Raw genomic sequence first — 22342 nt, 5'->3', positions numbered from 1 at the left:
TGGGCTGGGTTGGTAAATTGTACACCGGTAGCTGGTTAATATCAACTATCAGCTTTGCTGATCATTGGTCATCTTACTACAGATCACACATTGGTATATGGAAATCATATGCACTCACTCACATTCTCATAATTTACCTGCTCATTAACTGACGCCATAGTTTTTTTCTTAATATTTTCGACCAGTTATCTTTGTCTCTGTTATTTGTTCTGCTATGCGGTGTCAACCAGAGGAAGATGGTCTTGGGTCCTCTCAAGGTTTTTCCTTGCCACTGTGGCCTCTGGCTTGCTCAAACTTTAGGTCTTCAATGAAGTCCTATTGTAAAGCAACACTAGATAGTAACTTTTCAACATTAGCTTCAAGATCGTGTTGATGATGCTCCACTGATCTGTAATAAAGACAGAGGCATCTCTGTCTTTGCCACTCTGGGTCTTGAAGGCTGTTACTGCACATACTGTGTATGTTTGGTGGAGCCACAAATTGATTCTATTTTATTTAAGGGTTCTTCACACTCACAACTTCTTTGGTTCTTCATGAAATCAAAAGTGATTACTCTATGGCATCACCTCGAGAACCCTTGGTGGCAAGGAGATTTCTCATTTAAGGCATTTCCATACAAGAACCATAAAATTCACATAAACCTGGACAGTTAAAGCAACTCTACGCAGCATTTCCATCTGAAAATGATTTCTCTCATTCTGTGTACACAACAGGAGGCCATGCCTGGCTGTATCCACACTGTGCTCTTATTGGCTGACCGGGATTTGGCCTTACGCTTGGAAAAGCACTCCTCAATACAGGTAACACAAACAAACACACATGTGTAATCCTCAAAATCCTCAAATCTCCTGTGTCTTTTTTGTAATGGTTATGTCCAGATAAAGGCTGCAGATTTACCAGCAGTTTGTTAAGAGAGAATTGCCTGTTATTTATTGTTTGATTAGGCTGCACTCATCACACTTATGGAAGCTGCTTTGCCTGTTTTGCAGTAACAATACATTGCATTGGTCTGTAGCCTTGGCCTTAAACAACCCCCCCCCCCCTCGCTTTACCCGATTGGAGCACTATTTGAAATACAAGTGTCTTTGCTGATGGACAGAGAGCAGACTGCCAAGGACCCAGCAAGCTGAAACCTTCTTTACAAAACCTTAAATACTTGCAACAATGACAGCAGAGAGATCTCATTATTCAGCTGTGGAAAACCCTTGTAAAGCGCTGTGTTTGAATTGGCTCTTTAGTCTGCCAGAGTAGCACTGGCTTTCCTGTACTTCAGGATGTCAAAATGGTCAAAGTAGATTTAGGGTTTTCTTATGACGGTGCTGATATTTAGGAAATTTACATCCATTTATTTTTTGAATGAGACCATTCCCCTGTTCACTGGCTCTGTTGTCACTGCACTGTATTTGTTTCTGAGGTTCATTTGTTTACCATTCTAAAGTTTCTCTTCTGTGTTTGGCAGGTGGAATTACTAACTTCACTGAAGTCTCTCCACAAGCACATAGATGTCTCTCAGCTCCCCGCTGAGTTTGACGGCACTTTTCCTTACTCCCATACCAGCTGGATCTGTTTTAGGACGGTAAGATCCTGATCATTGCCATCGGCAAATAATTCATGTTTTGTTTACTTGAGTTTACTTAGTCTCTCTCTCTCTCTCTTTCTCTCTCTCTTTTTCTCCTTCTCTCAGAGGGTGGAGCAGTTGACCAGTCACTGTGAGGACGCAGTAAGCCTTCTGCAAAGCACTATCAGCAGTCTGGAGTCAACAGTTCTGCCTCCTACTGCAGAGGTACAGTAGTGCACAACACTCTCGCTTATGTGTTAACATCTGTATAGTTCAGAAGTAGGGCTGCTGTTATTAATTAAGTAAACTTGATTTATAAAGTGCTGATTAAGGCATACCTTCTGGATTAATTAATTACAATTAGTTGTCATGATGGTAATGCATTGTTTAAGTTCTGCTACTCTTACAATAATAAAGGTATAGTGAATTATGTGACTGTATTTTTATATGATCACTGTCATGCACATACCTTATATGGACAAAAAAGTATCGGGACACCTGCTTATTCATTGTTTCTCCTGAAATCAAGGGTATTAAAAAAGATTTACCCTGCTTTTGTCTCTACTGGCCAGGGAAGACTTTCTACTAGATTTTGTTTATACAGTTGAGCATTTGATTGCATTCAGCGACAAGAGCATTAGTGAGGTCAGGATGTTGGATGATCACCACCTCACCTCATTCCAAAAGTGCAGAGAACACAATTCCACTGTGGCTCAATACTGGGGGGGGGTATACCCCTCTAGCCCACACCTGGTATTAAGAATGGTGCAAATAGGTTCATGTTTATCTGCTCCAAAAAGTCCTATTCTATTGACAATACTTCTCTACAGGGACTAGACGCATTTATTAGAAAGGGGTACAGGTAAAAATGTATAGCTTTCAGTGGATTTGATGTAAAAAGATTTTATTCCAAGTCATCTCGGGGCATTTCTGTTGGTCTGTTCATCATGCAATGATCAAGCAATGTAAATAACAACAGTCAAAGTTTAATTTCTCTCCAACATAAACTATTTGAGTACTTTTGAGTACTGCTACACTGAACAGCACTGACCCATACATGACAACATGCCTAATACCAGGCGTGGGCTAGAGGGGTATAATGCCCCCCAGCGCTGAGCTGTGGAGCAGTGGAACTCTGGAATAATGGTGCTCCATCCAATACTTTTGGGATGAGGTGGGATAAGGTGAGATGGTGATCATCCAACATCCTGACCTCACTAACACTCTTGCTGCTAAATGTAATTACATCTACCAAGCAATGCTAAAACCCACAAACATCGGTAGAAAGCACTGTGGTAGAAAGTCTTTCCTTGACAGTAGAGACAGTTACTCCAACAAAAGCAGGATCAACTCTTTTAATACCCTTGATTACAGAAGAAATAATAAATGACCAGGTGTCCCAAACTTTTGTCCATACATGCCTTTTGCATGACAGTGATCGAATATAAGTACAGTCACATAATTGATGTGCATCAGGCTATGTTTAATACTGTAAGAGTAGGAGAACTTCTGCATTATCTGCATTATCATGCCAACTAAATGTTAAAAGTCCTGTTCATTGCTCTCGTCTGCTCTCTTCTCCTCCTCTTCTTCTCTTCTCTGATCTCTATGAGCATTGTGTCACTGCCTGAACCTGCATGTCCACTGCTCCAACTCGCCTCGCCAGCATTATAATATGCTGCTCTTTGTTTACTGTTTCTACAGCAGACTAGAGTAGCTCATTCTGCTCAGACTACTTTTAACGAGGATTGAAGTGGATGCTGGGGCAAGGCATAGCCCAGCAGTAGTGTGTGTGTGTGTGTGTATGTGTGCGTTTGTGTTTTAGAGAGAGAGAGAGTGCAGTAGAGCAGGGTTAGTGTGTCAAGCCATTGACTAAGTTGACCTCTAGCTGTCAGTGTAGGTCAATGAAGGACAGAATGGGGAGTTGGAAATGAGGAGAGGAAACCCCCACCATGAGGGGCGTGTATTACAGCCTGTCTTTGAAATCACTAACAACAATTATTCAGTGGGGTGTGTAGACTGAAAAGGGCTTCTGATGAGGGTATGGATTGCTTTGTTTCATATTTAAAAGGCCTTGTCCTTCACTCGTTTAGATAACACTGGAATAAAGATGTGGGATGATTGTAATTTTTTAACTCTGCCTCTTAATGTCTGTTTGCCTCCTTTAATTCTTTGTTTCTTTCTCTTTAGTTTTTTTTATTTACTGTTTCTCTGCTTGCTTTATAATGTAGCGCTGACTGTGCTCACACACACATACAGTGAAGCAATCCACAGGGAGCGCCGAGCCTGAAAGCCTCAGCATTCTGCACTCATCTTTAGCATTCCAGCTAAACCGCATACTCTCATACTCTAACACAGTAATTAAAGGAGCCATTGCAGTACGTGGTTATTGCCGTGTGCTGACAGACAGAAGTAATTAAGCTACATTTCTCACCATCACCATTTGCCTCCTTCTGCCTTGCTTTTCTCATCAGTGGAAGAGTCTTCATTCAGAATTCATTCTGTTCTGTCTTCATTCTGAGGTTTCCTCGGTCAGAGTAACTGTCACATATTGAATACAAAGGATGCTTTCTTCTGCTTTACACGCCCACACCCACTCACACGAGCATGGTTACAGAGATAGCTGTGAGTAAGCCTGGAAAAGTGTACTGGTGTAGGTAATAATGTGTGTGTGTGTGTGTGTATGTATGTGTGTACAGGAGGCGCAGGCGTTGCTGTGTAAATACAAGGAGCTGATGAGGAACGTGCTGGAGGACAGCAGGCTGGTGCGGCTGCAGCTGGAGGGCGGAGCTGCTCTGTCCCGCCTCCGCAAAGAGGAGACCAGCGTCAGCCTGACCGAGGACTACAGGTGAGCAAGGATATGATGTGTGAACAATCAAACCCACTCACTACCACCATAGCTATATTACGCCTGAACAGTAGAAAGATTTCATTGCCAGTAGCAATTTGAGGAGCTATAAGCATAATAAACCAATATCCGATGAATTTGTAGAATTATAGGAATTATTGATTGTTGGTTCCTTATCCTTATTTCCAAAGCTAAAAAAAAATAAAGACATGATTTTTTTTTTCTCCAATGTTGAACCTTATTATTGGTTTATTTTATGAGCTGCAGCATATTGTCACCCCAATATTTGACAACAAAATTAGGCATTTAAAATGAGGGTTCATTCATTTAGTGTCAAGTGTTTGTTTGCATGCAGGACAAAAATGTTAGAAATAAAAGCTGATTATGAAGTCTTTCTGACCATCCCAGAGTTCAGGCCTCAATATTAAATGTTTTCAGGCTCATAAAGAATTTCAACCACGTAAAACCCAGTTAGGGGGCTCCTGAACCTGATCTGCCAAACAACTTAATAGATAGGACTAACCTCAGTCAGTGCATTATTACTCTGCATTCATGTACATTCATATTCACAAGCTCATTAGCAGGCCAATTTTTTTTAGAATCAGCCCACTCACTGATGTGAAGCACCTCATGACTTAGCTTCTGCACTCACACACTCGATCGCACAAGCCATCACACACTCACTCATGTTTAGCATGCTGAAGATTCTCCACAAAGGGGCACTATTTACCTATTTACATTCCAGTTGCTGTTGGCGCCATTTTCAGGTTGGTTCTTCACAGTAGTGACACTTTGTGTCCTTGTTATTTACTAACATTCACTATACTATACTCCAGGAAATAGAAGTGGGCATCTCTCAGATGGCAAACATTTACATATTATTGACATGCAGCTTCCTTATTGTGGGATGAAATCACATTGCATGGTTACCGTGTCCCTCCCAGGAGAGAGAGTGGGTTAAGGGGTGTGAAAATAATAACGTGTTTAATATTAGGTGTGATCCTCATGGCAGCACATCCTACAGTTAAGGAAATGCAACTACAGTTCTGTTGAGTCAGTACTTGGCAATTAATGGCTCTGTTGGAATGAATGGTTGCATGGGGCTTATAATGATGCCCTGCAATGCAGACCAGAAACTAGGGTTGTAAACATCTGACTGCACAGTGAACGGGTTCAATTCAGTCATCATGTTCGATTGAAAAGATATATTTTTTCAATAGATATTTCATCCAAGATGCACTGATACATTTTTTTTACATCCCTCTCAGGCTCTCACGCATGCTTCTTTAGTTGTTGTTGCTCTTCCTCTGTCAAACATGCTTGTTTGTTGTAAATGGACCATTACAACCAAAATCAGGACCTTACCCCTGGGCATTCTCCTGCAGTGGACCGGAGCAATGCTTATGACTGTTATGTTGGGCCCTAAATACAACACAGAGTGATCTGCCAAAACAGAGCTCTCAGAACGGGGCAGACAGATGGAGAGACAGAACAAAATCTGTTGGAGAAAGAGAGAGTGAGTGAGCATGTCCAGAGCGCTGATGAGCCGCAGTACATCTGTGGTGGCGTGTGAGTGAGTGGGTGAGTGTTTTTCCTACAGCCGAGCCAAGAGAAATTACCTTATCAGCACAAGCTTTCTGTGCACCCTAAAACTGCAGTGCACACAGTCCCACTCACATGCTCACACACTTGACACTTTCCTTTCTTACAACAGCAGGGTGTGGGGTCACACACATGTCCCATATACACTACTAAATAAGAGTTCCTCTGTATTTAGTGTGTTCAGTCATTGCAGACATCTGCAGAGAGGTAGTTTTTTTTCTCCACACCTCCCCCTCCTAAGTTCAGTATTAGAAGTTATTAGAACAAGGAATTCCAAATACATTCAGTGATGTTGAGGTCTGGAGGTTTGGTCAGAAGGGCTTCTTGATCAGGTTTTTATTGTAACAGTGCATTTTCTCCTCCAAACAAAAATAAAAAACTGCTGCATTACTATGATAAATGATAGCAGTATGATGGTAGAAAGGAATCACTTCTTTGCAAGCTTTTAGCCTATGTCTTACAAAAGACCTGCGTACTGCGTCTGGTATATCCATACGGTTACACACCTAATTTGTAAAAGTGACGGTTAGGTTCAGTACAACAAGAAAAAAGCAACAATACTTCCAAAGGCATAAAGCAAACCCAGGTTTTATTTCATTGATTATGAACAGGCACCTAGTGTGGTACATCAAGGTAGTAGGTACAGCCTGTAGTGTGTAAACGCCAGCATGTCAATGTGTTTCTGCAGGTATGAGCAGTTCTCTGAACATGCAGGAGAAAAGGAGGGAGGGAAAAGGAGGGGGCGGAGAGGAGACAACAAAAGTACCGTAGCGATACTTGTAAATCAACTACAATTCCCACAATCCAATGCAAATTCAAACTTTACACATTATGCTCATCAGTCTTCGTCTGTCGCATGGACGCTCGTCCATAGCTTGATGCATACCTTCGTATGACTACGTACACTGATCCGTGACGTCTGTACCAGTACCAGTAGTAGTTCAGGATAAATACACCTACCTTTACACCCCTGTCACAGATCTAATGAATTTTGTCGGCCACACTCTTTTCTGCTTTCCTGTTTTTACAGTGTAGTATTTCTGCTCAGTCTTTTGTTGGGAAATCATTATTGTGGTATTGGCATTTGGAATAGCGGTAATGCTGAGGCTTGCAACATGTAAATAAGCTGTCACACAAATTTCACTGTAGGCTGGGAGCTTCCTGATCAGTTCGTACACACAACAGATGAATTTCTGTGGATGTGTAGAAAGATCACGGCTTTCCCACACATTCATCCAACAACCTGATTACAGTAATGCAGGCAAGTCTTTAACCATGTCTTATTAATGAGGAATCAGTTTGGTAATCACAGTAAAACTACTGGGCTTGCAGTCGTCCTTCTACGTCTGTCTTCTTTAGAAGTCATTACAGGAAGACATACACAGTGCACGAAATATATGTGGGAGATGCTGTCTTAGTACTGAGTGTGTACGTGTGTGTGTGTGTGTCCGTGTAGTACTGAATGTATGTCTGTGTGTGTGTGTGCGTGTGTGTTTGTTTCAGTCAGGGTCATCCTCTCATGGTCAGGGATCCAGAGGATGTCAGGGTCACTGCTTTGGCGCTTGTGCCAGGAGCCATAATTCTTGTTGTTTTATGCACTTTGTGGTGTTCCCTTTTGTTCCCCTCTGCTCTCTGTTCACGCTCTGTGCTGGTTAATGTCGAGTCTTTCATGACTGTGGTCAAACCTGGCACTCCATTGTCTGCCTTTCAGTGAAAGGCAACTTTATATGGGAGTGTTTGAGCTTGTTTGTGTGTGTGTGTGTGTGTGTCAGTCACAGCTTTTGGGCCTCGAGGTTGCATTGAGGTCAACACTTTTCTTGGACCCTGGATGTACACTTTGACCGTGATGGATGAAATTTAGTGCGGTGTGTGTAGCCTGCCTGCAGGATGAATAAGCCCTTGTTCTGGAGAAAGCAGAACAAGGATATGGATGATATGGAAGGATAGATGAGAGCGAGGTTTGATTGACACGGAGAAAGTTGAATTGCTAAGAAGGGACTTTCTCGTTCTTTTAGTTCTGACATGTTTTCTCCTTCTGTCTCTCTGCACTCTCCTTTTCTCTTTTTTCTGTGTGTTTTGCAAAGAGATGAACTTACTGGAGCCATGTGTTCTAGAGCTGCACGATATGAACAAACTGCTACTTACGCCAACATGGATTAGGGCTATTACTGTAGGGCAATTTTATAAATACTTTTGAAAATACTTCATATGAAAACATACATAGCATTATGCATGGAAAAGAGTGCGCCAATCAGGTTCTGGTTCTTACTGTAAGAGAGACCAGCAGTAGAGCTAAAATTAGCTTCTTTTTTATGCAGGTATCAGCTTATTCAATTCAAGTCCATACATGAAGTTGTCCCAGCAATATATCCATATACAGCAGTATTTACTAAGGGTATTTACTAGGAGGCTTTTTTATTGGTCCGCATTAAATATGGATACGGAAGGAGCCTTCTGTCCGTACTCCACATTCATTTGGTCAGTATTTGTGCACATTCTCTAAAAGCTTACTGTTAGGGACGGAATGGAGCAGTACCACTGGAAATCGGGGGGGCAGTGTAGCTGATAGTTCAAGTTAAACACAACCACTGCCATATTGACACAACGAGGAAGAAACTCCGAAAAGAAACGTCCAGTGGAACTTTTTTTACACCATTTCCATCAATCTACCCAGTTGCCTCTTTCGTCTTTTTGGTGGTAAGTACATTATCACAACCTTCTCCACCGTCCCCATGTTTATTGTTGTCAGACTCTGAACTGTCCTCTAGTGGATGTATTGTGTAACATCCATGCCAACGTAAAGGACGCATGTAAGCATGTGGGCAGTGAGGCTATTCATTTCCGTGCTTAAAAGGGAGTTGATAAAACCTGATGGTGTTTATTTGCCTAATAGCTCCCCCCTCCTCTTCTGGACAATGTTCAGACTGCTGAACACGGCTTCATAATGACTTATGGATTCCCATCTTATAATTCAAATCGCACACCAATCGCTAAGCTGATTCATTAAGAAGGTATATGTTGATGAAAATAAAGATTCATTTTTAATTGAGTAAATGTCACAATCCGAATAGATACGACTAATTGCACCTCCTTAACGTATAATGAGGTGATCGATTAGCCTTTAGTGTTTCAACCAAAATGTTCTTTCAGATGTTCATAACAACGCAGTTACAGCGTGTGTGTGTGTGTGTGTGTGTGTTCATGTCTAGTGAAAGTCATTTTCAGCTACAGAAACGTAGTTTCTAAGTTGTGGTAAAGTGCTGCTGTGTGTGTGTGTGTGTGTGTGTGTGTGTGAGAGAGAGAGAGAGAGAGAGAGAGAGAGGGAGTGAGTGAGTGAGTGAGTGAGGGAGCATCTCCTCCACTCTTATCACTCGATTCAGCCAACCATGCAGATCCTCTCCCTCTCTTCTTTCTTTTTTTGTCTTTCTCTGGAATGCCTTTGATATCTGAGGCCTGTTGAGAAAATTAGTGCATGTTGGCTTTAGCTGTGTGTGTATGTGTGTGTGTGTGTGTGCGTGTGTGCTTTAGAACTAAGGTAGGTTAACTAGGGTGAAGGGTGAAGGTTAAAGTCAGATAAACTCTGGCTGATTTCCTGCCTCGCTCTGCTGAACACCAGCATCTGACCAGGACAGAAGATTGTGACGGTGTAAAGTCAGATGTAACACCTGCTCACAGGGCTGCTGCTGCTGCTGCTCTTCTGAGCATATGTGGAATCTTTCTCTGAATCATTGTATGGAAGCAAAAATGGCCAATATCTGACTCAAATACACACATACACATTTGTGGTGTCTGCTTGTTTACCTCAAAGCGTTTTTTAAAGGATTATTGATTTTGCTGACCCCAACATAATGAACAAGCGTTTGAGTGTTCTCACCTTCCTTTTCTCCTTCTCCTTCCTTTACTTCACCCCCTCAGTCCCCCTTCTCCTCCTTCTCTTCCTTGTCTTCTTCACCTTCTTCTTCTTGTCATTCTCCTCGTCCTTCTCTTCCTCCACTTGTTCTTCCTTTTCTACACCGTCCTCTACTCCTTTTCATCCACTTCTTCTTCTTCACCTTCTCGTCATTCTCATTCTTCTTCTTCTTCTTGTTTTATTACTCCTCTTCTTCTTCCTGTTCTTGTTCTCTTCTTCCTCATCCTCCTTTCTTCTTCCTTTTCTACTTTATCCTCTTCCTCCTCCTTCTCTGTAGTAATAGTTGAATTAAAGGAAACATTTGATTGATCTGCACGGAACAGGATATAGGTCTAAAAGGTCTCGAAAGGTCTCTTCAGTCACATTATAGTACTTTCAAGGAATACTTCAAGGCTGTGATCTAGAGGTAAACGTTGTGTGGAAGTGGAATCGGAGCACAATCCGGCGTTGTGTTACTGAGCTGCAGCAGAGATGAAGTCATCCTTTAGTCATCAACCTCTGCCACCACACACACAATGTGCCCAGTCACTGCATCACAGCTCTGCACTAATGTTTCTCTGCTGAGAAAAGGGCAAAGACACACACAAGCTTGCACAGTGTGCGTCTAAGGTGATAGGTCTGGCACAGCTGGCTGTGAGGGAGGGCTAGCATAGATGGCCTCATCAGAGACACCAGCCTGTACTGTCTTTCACTGCTGGAATGCTCTGTCAATCAGTCAAAAAGAAACACACCACACCCAATCAGAAGAATGCCTTTCAACCCACATCCAATCAGGGCCCTTACTGAAACCCACTTGGCTAGTGAAACTGTAATCTTGGCAAACTTCAATGAGATCTAGTCTCTGATGAAGGAGCTCCGGTCTCAAACTTCTTCATCTTTTCTGACTGGTTTGACCCAATCAGCAGCCTTGAACAGTAAGGGAATTATGATGAATTGCTCTGTATGTTTTGAATTGCTCTGGCCTTAAATCTGCAGATCTCGTCAAGTCATGATGCTGGTTCTTCTCATGTCGTGATCTGTGTTTGTGTGTTTTGTTGCATTGCAGAGATGCCATCGAGGGTGTGGGCAGTCTGTATAATCAGGTGGACGAGCTAGTCCACAGGCTAGTGATGCTTTCCAACAAGTGCACGCAGGAGCTGGAGTTCGTCATGGAATTTAATAGCCTGGAGGAGGGCTTCAAGGAGGTGAGAGCTGCTTCTCATGGCTCTGATTTGGCAGCTTATTTATTATGTTGATTTATGTGGTGTAAACTATATGGACAAAAGTATAGGGACACCTGCTGATTCAGTATTTTTTACGGAATCAAGAGTATTAAACATGTTTATGCTGTCTTTAGTGTCCAGGGAAGGTTTTGGAGCATTGCTGTGAGAATTTGATTGCATTCAGTGACGAGAGTGCTAGGACAGAATGTGAGGTCTGGATGTTGATACTCCATCCAGTACATTTGGGAAGGTGATCATCCATCATTCCAGAGAATACAGCTCCACTGCTCCACAGCTTAATGATCTAGCCCACACCTGGCATTAGGCATGGTGCCAATAGGTTCATGTTTACCTGCTCCAGTCCTATTCTATTTTCAAAACTTCTCTACAGGGATTAGTCAAGATATGCTTCTGCATTTTTGTGCAACTTTAAGTAGCTGAATGTTTTTAATAGAAGGATTGTCCAAAAACATTTGGACATGCGCTGTATTTTTTTTGGAGTTGTTGGTGAGGTTTCATTAAAAAGTAGGGTCAGGGCTAGCCAGGGAGACTCAATACTGGCCACTAGGGGTCAGCAGTATATTCATATGTTATTACTGTCATGATATGAGGATATCATGGGCATCATGGGTACATGCATGGGTAACAAATGCATGTATCATAAAAATCACTGAACAAATCCATGCATAAAAGGTTATGGATGGCCTGTTAAGAACATCAGTGTATGGTAATTGTATAGTAACTTGGAGCTGGTTGAATGTGTGACCATTATACAGTTTTATACATTTTATACAACCAATATTTCTTTTTGGACATTGCACCACTATTATAAACTGTTATTTTCAGTTCGAATATTATATTTGCTGTGTAACCAACTCACCGACACATCATCCAAACAATCTTTATGGGGGAGTTAGTGCCTTTGCATAATAACAAGGCTTGCATTTTACGTAGTTCTGAGATTCTGACTTAAATTTCTTTTGCCCTGAACTGTGAGGAGGGTGTCCTGCTGAAATAAATGTGATGATACACTGTATGTCCAAATATATGTGGACACCCCTTTTAATGAATGCATTCAACAGATGTGCAAATGCACATACACAGCTTGTCTAGTGCCTGTAGAGAAGTGTTGCGAATAGAATAGGACTCTCTGGTCAGATAATAATGAATCCATTGGCACCGTGTCTAATGCCAGGCATGGGCTAGAGGGGTATCGAAACCCCCGGTATTGAGTTCTGGAGCACTGGAACTGTGTTCTCTGGAATGATTGTGGTGGTTCATTCAGTATTTTTGAGTTAAGTTGGGGATGAGGTGGGGTGGTGATCATCCAACGTCCTGACCTCACTAATGCTCTTGCCACTGAATGCAATCAAATCCTCACAGCAATGCTCCAAAATCTAATAGAAAGCCTTCTATGGACAGTAGCAACAGTTACTCCAACAGCATCAGGATAAACTCTTTTCAGGATCCTTATATTCAGAAGGGATAATGATTGAGCAGGTGTCCCAATACCTTTGTCCATATAGTATATGGACAGAAGCATGGGAAAAGTAGGTAACATTGGGTGAGGTTTCAGTGTGTCTTTGTTTTGGAGCTTCTCAAGGAAATTGGAACTACTAGAGTGTGTGTATGTGTGTGCTCACCCTCTCTTAGGTGAGTCAGTGGATAGATGAGGTTGGCGAGAGCCGGCTACAGACACTGGGGGAGCTGGAAGACTCTCTGGAGCAGCTACGCACCAAACAGACCCTCTTCAGAGACTTCTACACTGCTGCTTATGTATGTCTGCACCACTGTTGCTGTCCCTTGGATTGGACCTGATCCTGTCCCTTGGATCAGATCAGGTCCAATCCAGGCATTTTTAATGGATCGGGTATCAGCTTTTGAAGATCTGTTCCAGTCACAATCCTTAGATTTGTTGTAGCAGCGCACCATCTGGAGTCTGCTAGGCACTATTAACAGTCATGATTATCAGCTGCTGCAGTGAGGACCATATCATTCTATTGGGAAAACTACCCTGTATAAACAAGTGTTTACATAATTCATGACTCTTTCAGTCACATAATGTAAATGAAAGGCATGAGGCATCAAGCCAGTTATGACATCCATTGCCAACTGTTTTTTTTATTACCGACGTTATTGAATTATGCACAGTTACTCATGAGCGCTATGTGTGTGTGTGTGTGTGTGTGTGTGTGTCTTCTGTAGGAACATTGTAAGAGCGGGGAGGCACTGTTAAAGAGGCTAGAGCGGTGGGAAGACGTTTCCTCAGCAGAGCTGCAGGTGTACGAGGTCAAAGTTCGTTCTTTCTGGGTCCACCTGCATGACTTCTCTCAGAGGGTGGAGGACACCAAGGAGAAAATTGACAAGACCGTCCGCCTTTATGAGTTCTTCGACAAGGTGAGACACAAGTCTTTGTTCAAGTCTTGCTGTCCTTGGCTGTTCTTGTGGAAGCTGCTTTGAAAGGCTTTAGATTTCAGTGCAATTAACTGCCTTTGCAGACCAAAGCACTTCTCTAGACTAAACTCAAGCATTACAGATGTCCGCAAATTGAGTCCTTGCATGGAGAGTCCCAGAATGTAAACATGTGTAAATCTGAAGTTGTCTCTGAGCTGAGCTCTGAGGTTTATGAAGGCTAGTGGAAATAGGACAGGCAAGGAATTAAGGGATGTGTGTTTAGAGTTGACATGCTCAGTTTGACATCAAATCATCTTTGTCTGGGCCTTTGATGGCTTGCAGCTCTGTCCCAAGGCTCAGGTGCTGGTTTCCTCAGTGAGATCCAGGTTCCAGCACAGAGCACCTTTAGGCCGGGTCTGTTTGATAAAATGATGAGGATGACTATTGAAGTCAGTAAGATCGATATTGTTGATATGAATACTTTTAAATAAGTATTTTGTTTTTTTCTAGGGTTTGAATTGCTGTTCAGCATTGCGACATGTGAGTGATAATGACTGATGATTATCAGAATTGAACGAAATGGGATTTAGACTTCTGCTGTTTGAGTTTGTGGTCAATAAATCTACAGCTAGGTCTGTTAAAGTTTAACCTCATGTTATATTTAAGACACGTGTTTTGTCTTTCCCTGGAGCTCTCAAGCTTGACCAAAGGTCCTTCTGTCTGCAAGGTGCCGCGATTTTACAGAAAGCAGTTTTCAGTCTTTCCTGCTTGAAAACAATGGTGTCTATTGGTGCTTGTAGGTTCAAACTCTCTCTCCCTTTCTCTCTCTCCCACTCTCTCTCTCGCTTCCCATTCCTCTGAATGGATGGATAGTCCAAGGCAGAAGCTGCATCTTACTGAGCTCTGTCTGTCTTCAGTGCTTTGGTGACTTCACATGGATTCTGTAACAATGAACGGTCTCGAATGAGAAAGCCCTTCTCAGTGAAGTGATTGTCCTTCCGTTGTCAGTACTGGTATAGAAAGAAGCACATGAAGGACCGCCACTTTACATTTCATGTGGCCACTACCAATACAAATCCAGGCCTGAGTGTTGTTTTGAGAAGAGTATAAATCAGGATAGATGGAATAACTGTAATTGAGGATCTTTGAGACGGGAAATGCAGTGATAATGCAAGACGAGGAGTCAAATCCTCAAAAAGATTTCAGAAGCAAGAAAGCAGTAATCATTTGACCTTTTTTCTTTGTGTGCAGACAAAAGCACAAAACACTGTTTTTGTGTTTAACCTCCAGTAATGAGCCGTTTATTGAAGCCAGTAAATGTCTAACTACTAGGTGCTGTATTTTGTCATGTGCTCTTTCTTGATGCTGGGCAGAGACGATTCTTCCTCTAAAATATACCCACTTAAATCCTGTGCTAACACCAGTGCAGACTGTATGTGGTGGACATGACCTGATTAAAACGAGCTGAAATGAGGTCATGGGATAATGTATGGAACCACTGGCTATATAAACAAAACGTGGACTAGTGAGTTATGGTTAACGACTACCATTTTATTTGTGACAAGCAGCAGGAATAATGCAGTTTAACAAAATCTCTGGAGCAGGTAAACATGAACCTATAGGCACCATGCCCAATGCCAGGTGTGAGATGGAAGGGTATAAAGCCCCTAAGCATTGAGCTGTGGAGCAGTGGAACTGTGTTCTCTGGAATAATGAGTACTTCATCTAGTAACTTTCTGATGAGTTGTGGATGAGGTGGGGTGGTGGCCATTCAACATCCTGGCCTCAATAACACTCCGAATGCATTTAGATCTTCACAGCAATGCTCCAAAATCTAGTAGAAGGCCTTCCCTGGACAGTAAAGACAGTTACTCCAACAGAAGCAGTACCAACTCCTTTTTTTAATACTCTTGATTTCAGTAGAAACAATGAAAGCGCAACTGTCCCAATACTTTTGTCTCTATAGTGTACATGTTAGTGTATAATGTTATTCAGCCCTGTTCTCTGTTTGCTTGACCCCTTTCATGCTATGACGTTGTCAGCCAGTCTGACCTCTAGAGATTTACCATTAGCAAAATCATCTCTCTCTTTCTCTCTCTTTCTCCCTTTCTCGCTTTCTTAATCAGAGCCCCTCCCTGTTAACTCATCCAACCCTCTCCTGCCATCTGTCGGCATATTGGCCTACCAGATATACAAGAGTGTGACACAAAAGCCCTGCAAGTGCTCGCTTAACCAATTCATATGTATTTTTGTCTCGTTCCTAGGTCAGTTTTAACTGGGATGTGTATTTAGCGCTGATGACGCTACGCCTTTGCTTAGTGCCGCATGCATATAAGTCAGGGCTTTTTATTGGTGTTAATTCAGGGGGCTTTCAAATGCTAATTCTGTGAGCATTTGCTCAGCAGGGTGACACTTGTGGAACTGCATCATCCCTCTGTTTTACTGCTGGCATGAACAGCTGATTTACAAAGCATAGGCACAAACTCTCTGCTCGCAGTCCAACATCAGTTAGTAAAAAGGCTGGTGTAAAGCTGGACACGGTATGCATGTGTAGGCATTACCAGCTGTGCTCAATATGTCCTATATATGTATGATGTGTGTGTGTGGAGTCACAAAGTCTGGGAGCCCAGTTCTTAATTTGTCTCTGATGACACGTGGACCCAACCCAGAGCTAGAAAGCGTCTGTTTATGTTGGCTGCCTAGCAACCAGGCTGGACAGGGCAGATGAAACGATGGTCCGTAGTCACCATAAATAAAGTGGGAGATGACAGCTGAGCCACTCTGATTTAGCGGCCTGGGTTGTACACTAACATGGCATAACACATCAGTACCTACACATAATGAGCTTTAAGCAACATGATTGTAGAGAAAATGGAGCACTAGTGCAACCAGATGGTCATTCGGATTGTTTTTTTGTAACAGTTTTGATAAAATAACCCTCAAAGTCTACCCTAAGTCTACAAATCTTAGGCTATAGTGGTCATTTTGGCCATATACATTAGAAGGCTCTTATCCCATTTAGAAGAAGCATCCGACTTAGACAGCTGATGTTGTCTGAGGCACCAGTGACTCAGTTATTTATAATTATCAGCAGAACTTTGTGTATATCTAAAAGCTAGCAGGCAAACTCTTCCACTGCTGTCCCAGACTAGCATAGCAGCTGAGCACAAAAAAAAGAGAGCTGTGCCAAGCAAAACAAAACTCAAGCTATTTGTGACAGATGACCCATAACAGTGTGTGTGTGTGTTTGTGTGTATGAGCTGTATAATGAAGGACAAAATTACACGTGCCGACTGCAAGGAGTTCGCCACTCAGTGTGCGGTTTGCCCTACTGCCCAAATCTGAATATTGCGACCACCTACCTAACGACTTCCATGCATGCACTGTATTAGGTGACGGAAGAGGTTAACTGCTCCACAGTGGCAGGTTGATTGCTCTGTACCACTTGTTGGAGTCTTTGTTCCCCTCTGGTATCAGTGGCCTGTGGGGCACCACTGCTATGCTGTTGGGAGGCAATCAATGTGCAAGAAGTTTATTCTCTGTACATCCTCACTACGGAGGCTGTAGAACATCCCACAAAGTTAGTAGTTTCCGAGATGCTCCCAGCCTTTGCCCAGTACCCTATTACCAGGCCATTTTAGATGTCAATCAAATCTTTCCAGGTTGGCTTCATTATGTAACAGAACCAGCAGTTAGCACTGTTTTAATATTGTCATACATCCCTAGTCTTTAGTAATATGGGGCATTAATGAGTCTAGATGATGTCTAGATCATTTGAATGCCAGTCAGATTTAAAAATTGCAATGATCTATTTCATAAATGACCATCACGCATGGTAATTAACATCCCAATATGTCACATAACATCCCATGATGTTAAATAATAAATACATGTCATTATATTTAAGGCCTAAAGCTTGTGCATTCTGACACATCCCGGCAGCAGACAAAAGCTGTCATGTCCTGTAAATCAACTCTGTCTGGCCTCAGTCAAGCTTACAGAAGCCCACTGATGCACGACAAACTCTGTATTGACACTTTTGTATCAGCATGACCAGCAGGCATCACTGCAGAAATCGGCACAGATCGGTGGGCAAAATGACAGCAGAGTGTCAGCAGCACAAAAGGTGAGCGTGATTTTGTGTGATTTAAGGTGCTATTGTCCCGTAGCTGAGAGTAGCTGAGGGCATCAGGCTGTGGGGAAGGAGGGAAGGGTTTGTGTATGTTAGCGGTTTGAGGGGGTTGGGGGGGGCGGGGTCTGTGTCCAGATGGTGTGTGCATTCACGACTACAGGGAGTGGAGAACCACTGAGATGATTTGTCTCTGTGATTTAGTGGAAGGACAAAGGGAGAGTGACCGGTAGACCAGACCCAGATATGACGGAGAGTGTGAGAGAGAGAGAGAGAGAGAGAGAGAGAGAGAGAGAGGGGTTGGGGGGGGGGGGCAGATCAGTGATAAGAGGAGAGACAACAATAACAAGGTGTAAAGCAGGCAAAACTACAGCACTTAAACACATACAGAATCTGTTAGAAATGCTCAGCTGACAGCACACAGTGCTACTGCCAATTCTGCTGTCGGTCAGTAGATTTCGGTCATAACACACACAGCTAGTTCAGCATAGTAGTACTTGTAGTACTCATTGTAGCACTCCTAATAATAATAATGTTTATAAATATACACAGTACCAGTCAAAAGTTTAAAATGTGTGCTGATCATCTTAAAAAAAAGAGGACACTGGGGACTGGGGATGTCGTGGCTGGGGGCTTTCAAGTAGGCCCGAGTTGTAGGACCATCGCTGTGTGGTGATACCTGTGTGTCCCCCATGTACTCTTTTTTTGAAAACAAAAATATGGTCACCCTAGTGTTTGGATCAGCACACATTCAACCAGATCTGTCCAATAGTATTTATTAAAAAAACTGTTTGCATCAGTTGCTCTGAAAATTTAATAATAATAATAATAATAATACTAATAATAATTCTAGACCAGAGGATTTGTTGCGAGTGAGTGGAAGTACTCTGAGAAAACTTAAAGTTGCCACAAGGTTGTCGAAAGTAAATAATCTGAAAAGCAAACTCATATTAATATAATGCATTTTAATTATATGGAAATTATATGCAAATTTAAATCAAGTACAACCACTGTATCACTTTTTCCAATGTTGGAGTTCCCCACACAGAACAAGCCTTAGTCTGTCACTCGACCTTTAAAATCACTGCAGGGTTTGAGCTTTTATTAACTGTAGCCTGAAAAGGCAGCAGCTTCAGAGTTATGACCCAAATAGGAAATGTCACTTCCATATTGTTCTCCTCCTCTCAGTCCCATAAAGAATGAATGGTCAACAGTCCCAGCATTCATTGACGTGACTTTACCCACATTTACTCTCAGTTTATTAGTAACTAGGTTCTGAAAGGGATTACACTCCTCTGTAAGCAGCAGTTGGTAAAGTAGCCTACAAGCCCACCCAGTAAACCCCCAGTATTGTTACTTTAATGACTCAAGAAGACACAACAACCTAAGTAGAAGAACCGTAGCAGCTGCAAAATAAAGTGCAAACTTAAGGACTGAGGAGGCTGTGGAGCCTATTAGCACAAGGAGCTGAAGTGTGTTCTACTATTGCGTAATACTGAGTAATAATTAGGGTGTCTCGTGCAAGTTTTATTTTTTAAGCACCACAGGAGTGTATTTTGGACCTGAAAATCTACCCTGCTCGTGTGCATTCCCGTTCCTGCACAAAAGCAACACGCTATGACCTGCAGAACTGACCGTTTATGTGATTTTAAATGTGGGGTTCTTTGTTTTTTTGCTAGAAAAAGTTGCAGGGGTGTAATTTGTACATGATTATGTTATGTAGGGGCGGTTGGTCGTTTATGCTGAGGACATCGCATTAGGTATAATGAGACTTTCAAGGAAAGTATGAACATAGCTATCCTGCGTGTGAATGACACCAAGGCTAAACATTACTGGTAACAGTATTCCAGTACTGTGTCATGATACTACTACTGAACACACTTAAGTAGTAGTTTTATCATGTGGCAATCCTCAGGAACGGACAGATCTGCTTTACTTGACTTCCTTGACTGTGTGTAAGTGAGTGGTCAGACTAGTCACTAACCCTCTTCTATTTACAACTTAAGAAAGTAGATTTAGGTTAGATGGCAAACAGGTTTGATTTGATTGGATTTGACAATACCAGAGCTTTCAAAGTGAAGATAAGAAGTGACGTTTATCCCGTCTCAGACCAGCCGAGGCTTTATGGCATTAATGTCACAGCTCCGACCCTGACATATGGTTATTGCTGATAGCTCTGAGTGATTCTGTGCTGATATCGATATGAGAGCTGCAAACGCGCACGTGTGTGTATTCAGCGGTCTGTGAGCGCTGTGGTATTGATCAGGTTATTGATACGCAGTGCCTCTGAGGTCTCTCTCCACAAGCCTTCTGTCCCTCTGCGGCCCACTTCCTCCTCTTCTCCCCAACATCACTTTGGATTAGCATCTCAAAGCCCGAGCAGCCTCCCCACCGACACACCAACACAACACCACAGCCAAAACCAGGCCCAGAGTGTGGCCAAGCTTTTCATGCTCTCTACCCATTCATAAAACACACACAGTTAGTCACTCACTCTAACACACACACACACACACACACAGAGACTAACTAGGAGAGTAAATCTCTGACTCCACTTTGATTTGATTAGGATTCTTACAGAAAGAATTTAACGATCTTTGCACATGTAAGAGGCTCTGTTTCATTAGATTTTCAATTAATCTGATTTTTACAGTTTGCACTTTTGCATGTTTAATATTTAACTTTACTTTATATGTGTATTTTATTTTATTAAGTATCTAAACTCTGATGCCAAATACCAGCCCAGCACCAGTGCTCTGTTAATGCACTCTTGTTTTATGGTCCTAAAGTACATAATTATACAGTAGAGACAGTCATGCATCAGCATTTTCTTTAGGATTGTGGAAAAATTGTGATCATACTGTGGAACATTGTACTCTTACAACATGAAGACCACCATGGCAATGGCCTCGTTCCCACCTTATATTTACATATGTGTGTTGGTAAGTGGACGGTACTTAGTAATAGGTGTTAATGGGATATAGAGTGACTTGGGAGGGCATTGTAATTCATGTACATCACATGTTAGAGTCTCGCACACATGGTGAATTCTGTTACTATCAGGGAAATGCAAGCGTATAGGGTAAGGGTCTATAATTTGTGTTTCTTTGTACCTGAATTTGGATCAAGCAATGATCCTTTGTGTAAAAAGTATGCTACACATTATATTCAGGGTGGCACAGTTTCACCAAAAACAAATGTATGGGTTTGTAGGCTATTATCAGATTAGCAGATCAGTTACATTTGGTTGAGTGATCAGATTTGTATGTGGTTTAAATGCTGCTTGGGTGTGTCAACACCTGCATTTTGGTGTGGCCTTATCCAGATATATGGATATATATAAGTAACCAGGTCTAAACGGGGTCTTGGATACTTTCGCTGCTTTAAGAGAACGTAAGGTTCCGTCATGAAGCTCATCCTGTCTGTCCTTCAGTGCACGTGTCCGATGCAGCTAAAACACTGCGTACTTCAGTGTCTTCATTTCAAGCACCTGATTCAACTTGTCCGCTGATTAGTAAAGTCTTTGTGACTTGAGCTGGTGGAAAGCCCAGTTTAACAGCCAAAAATAAGAGCTTGTGCTCCTGGTCTCTGTGAGGCGTTAAATAAATACATAGCCCACCATGCCAGCCGCCCACAACAGACATCTAGCAGACCCCCTGCCTATTACACACATTTAAGCTTTACTAATCATTTACGGTTTAGCAGCCATTAGTCAAGTCACTGTGTGTGTGTGTGTGTGTGTGTGTGTGTGTGTCTGTACATATTGTTATAAGCAGCAGATTTACTTTGCTGGGCTCTAGGTTAGACCATTTGTCTCTGCTCCGGAACTTTCTGTCACCAGCATGAAACACAAGGGTTCACATGGTCCAGGTAGTGCCTTTGTGCCAAGTTTGACTCTCTTCTCTCTCTCTCTCTCTCTCTCTCTCTCTCTCTCTCTCTCTCTCTCTCCCTCTCTTTTCTGTGTTGCCTCCCGACACACTTTCTTTAAGGGGCTTTGTAGTGCCGACAACAGACAACTTTTCCCCCATCCCCCTTTATCCTTTCCTCCCTCTCTCTCTCTCTCTCTCTCTCTCTCTCTCTCTCTCTCTCTCTCTCTCTCTCTTTCTCTCTCTCTCTCTCTCTCTCTTTCTCTCTCTCTCTCTCTCTCTCTCTCGCTCTCTCTTTCTTTAGCGCTCTCTCTCTCTCTCTCTCTCTCTCTCTCTCTCTCTCTCTCTCTCTCTCTCTCAGTTGCTGGGGCATGCCCATCTGGTATTTAGACTAGCATTTGCCTGTGAATAGCATGGAGGTGGGGAAAGGAGGGGAGTGGGCGCCAGTGGCCCTCTCTCTCACTGAGCCCGTCACTCAGAGAGAAACCGAGAGAGAGAAGGATGACTGCCGCAGCTCCCTGCTCTGCTCATGGGACTAGCAGCGGGTCACTCGAGCAGGAGAACGGATATAACCACGAGGAGGTAGGACCACAAGTCTGAGACTAGGTAATAATGACAGTAGTAGTGGAAACAGTGCTGGACAGTGTACCGTCTATACTGAGGTATATCTGTGCGTGTGTGTGTGTGTATATATAAGGTTTAGTGATATACGTAGATAATCAACAGTATATGTACTGGATGCTTCAGAATGTGTGATTCAGCAAAACACAATAAATAGTGAGATTCATTCAGTTTTTGGTTTTCTTGCTTAATTAGATTTACTAAACAGTGAA

General features: G+C 42.5%; 1 protein-coding gene across 2 annotated transcripts in view; it reads left to right on the top strand.

Moving 5' to 3' along the window:
• plekhg4 (pleckstrin homology domain containing, family G (with RhoGef domain) member 4) overlaps window positions 1-22342 on the top strand; it is an 85609-nt gene that overhangs the window by 36606 nt on the left and 26661 nt on the right. For both annotated transcript variants that reach the window (XM_072671015.1, XM_072671014.1), the window contains exons 7-13: window positions 714-800; window positions 1460-1576; window positions 1685-1783; window positions 4258-4406; window positions 10964-11102; window positions 12774-12896; window positions 13326-13517. In XM_072671015.1, coding sequence (XP_072527116.1) covers window positions 714-800; window positions 1460-1576; window positions 1685-1783; window positions 4258-4406; window positions 10964-11102; window positions 12774-12896; window positions 13326-13517 — 906 coding nt within the window. The remainder of the gene's footprint in view (window positions 1-713; window positions 801-1459; window positions 1577-1684; window positions 1784-4257; window positions 4407-10963; window positions 11103-12773; window positions 12897-13325; window positions 13518-22342) is intronic.

This window comes from Salminus brasiliensis, chromosome 25, assembly GCF_030463535.1.
Source record: "Salminus brasiliensis chromosome 25, fSalBra1.hap2, whole genome shotgun sequence".
NCBI classification, from domain to species: Eukaryota; Metazoa; Chordata; class Actinopteri; order Characiformes; family Bryconidae; genus Salminus; species Salminus brasiliensis.
The sequence above is the reverse complement of the archived record's forward strand: the minus strand, read 5'-3'. Positions and strand labels throughout refer to the sequence as shown.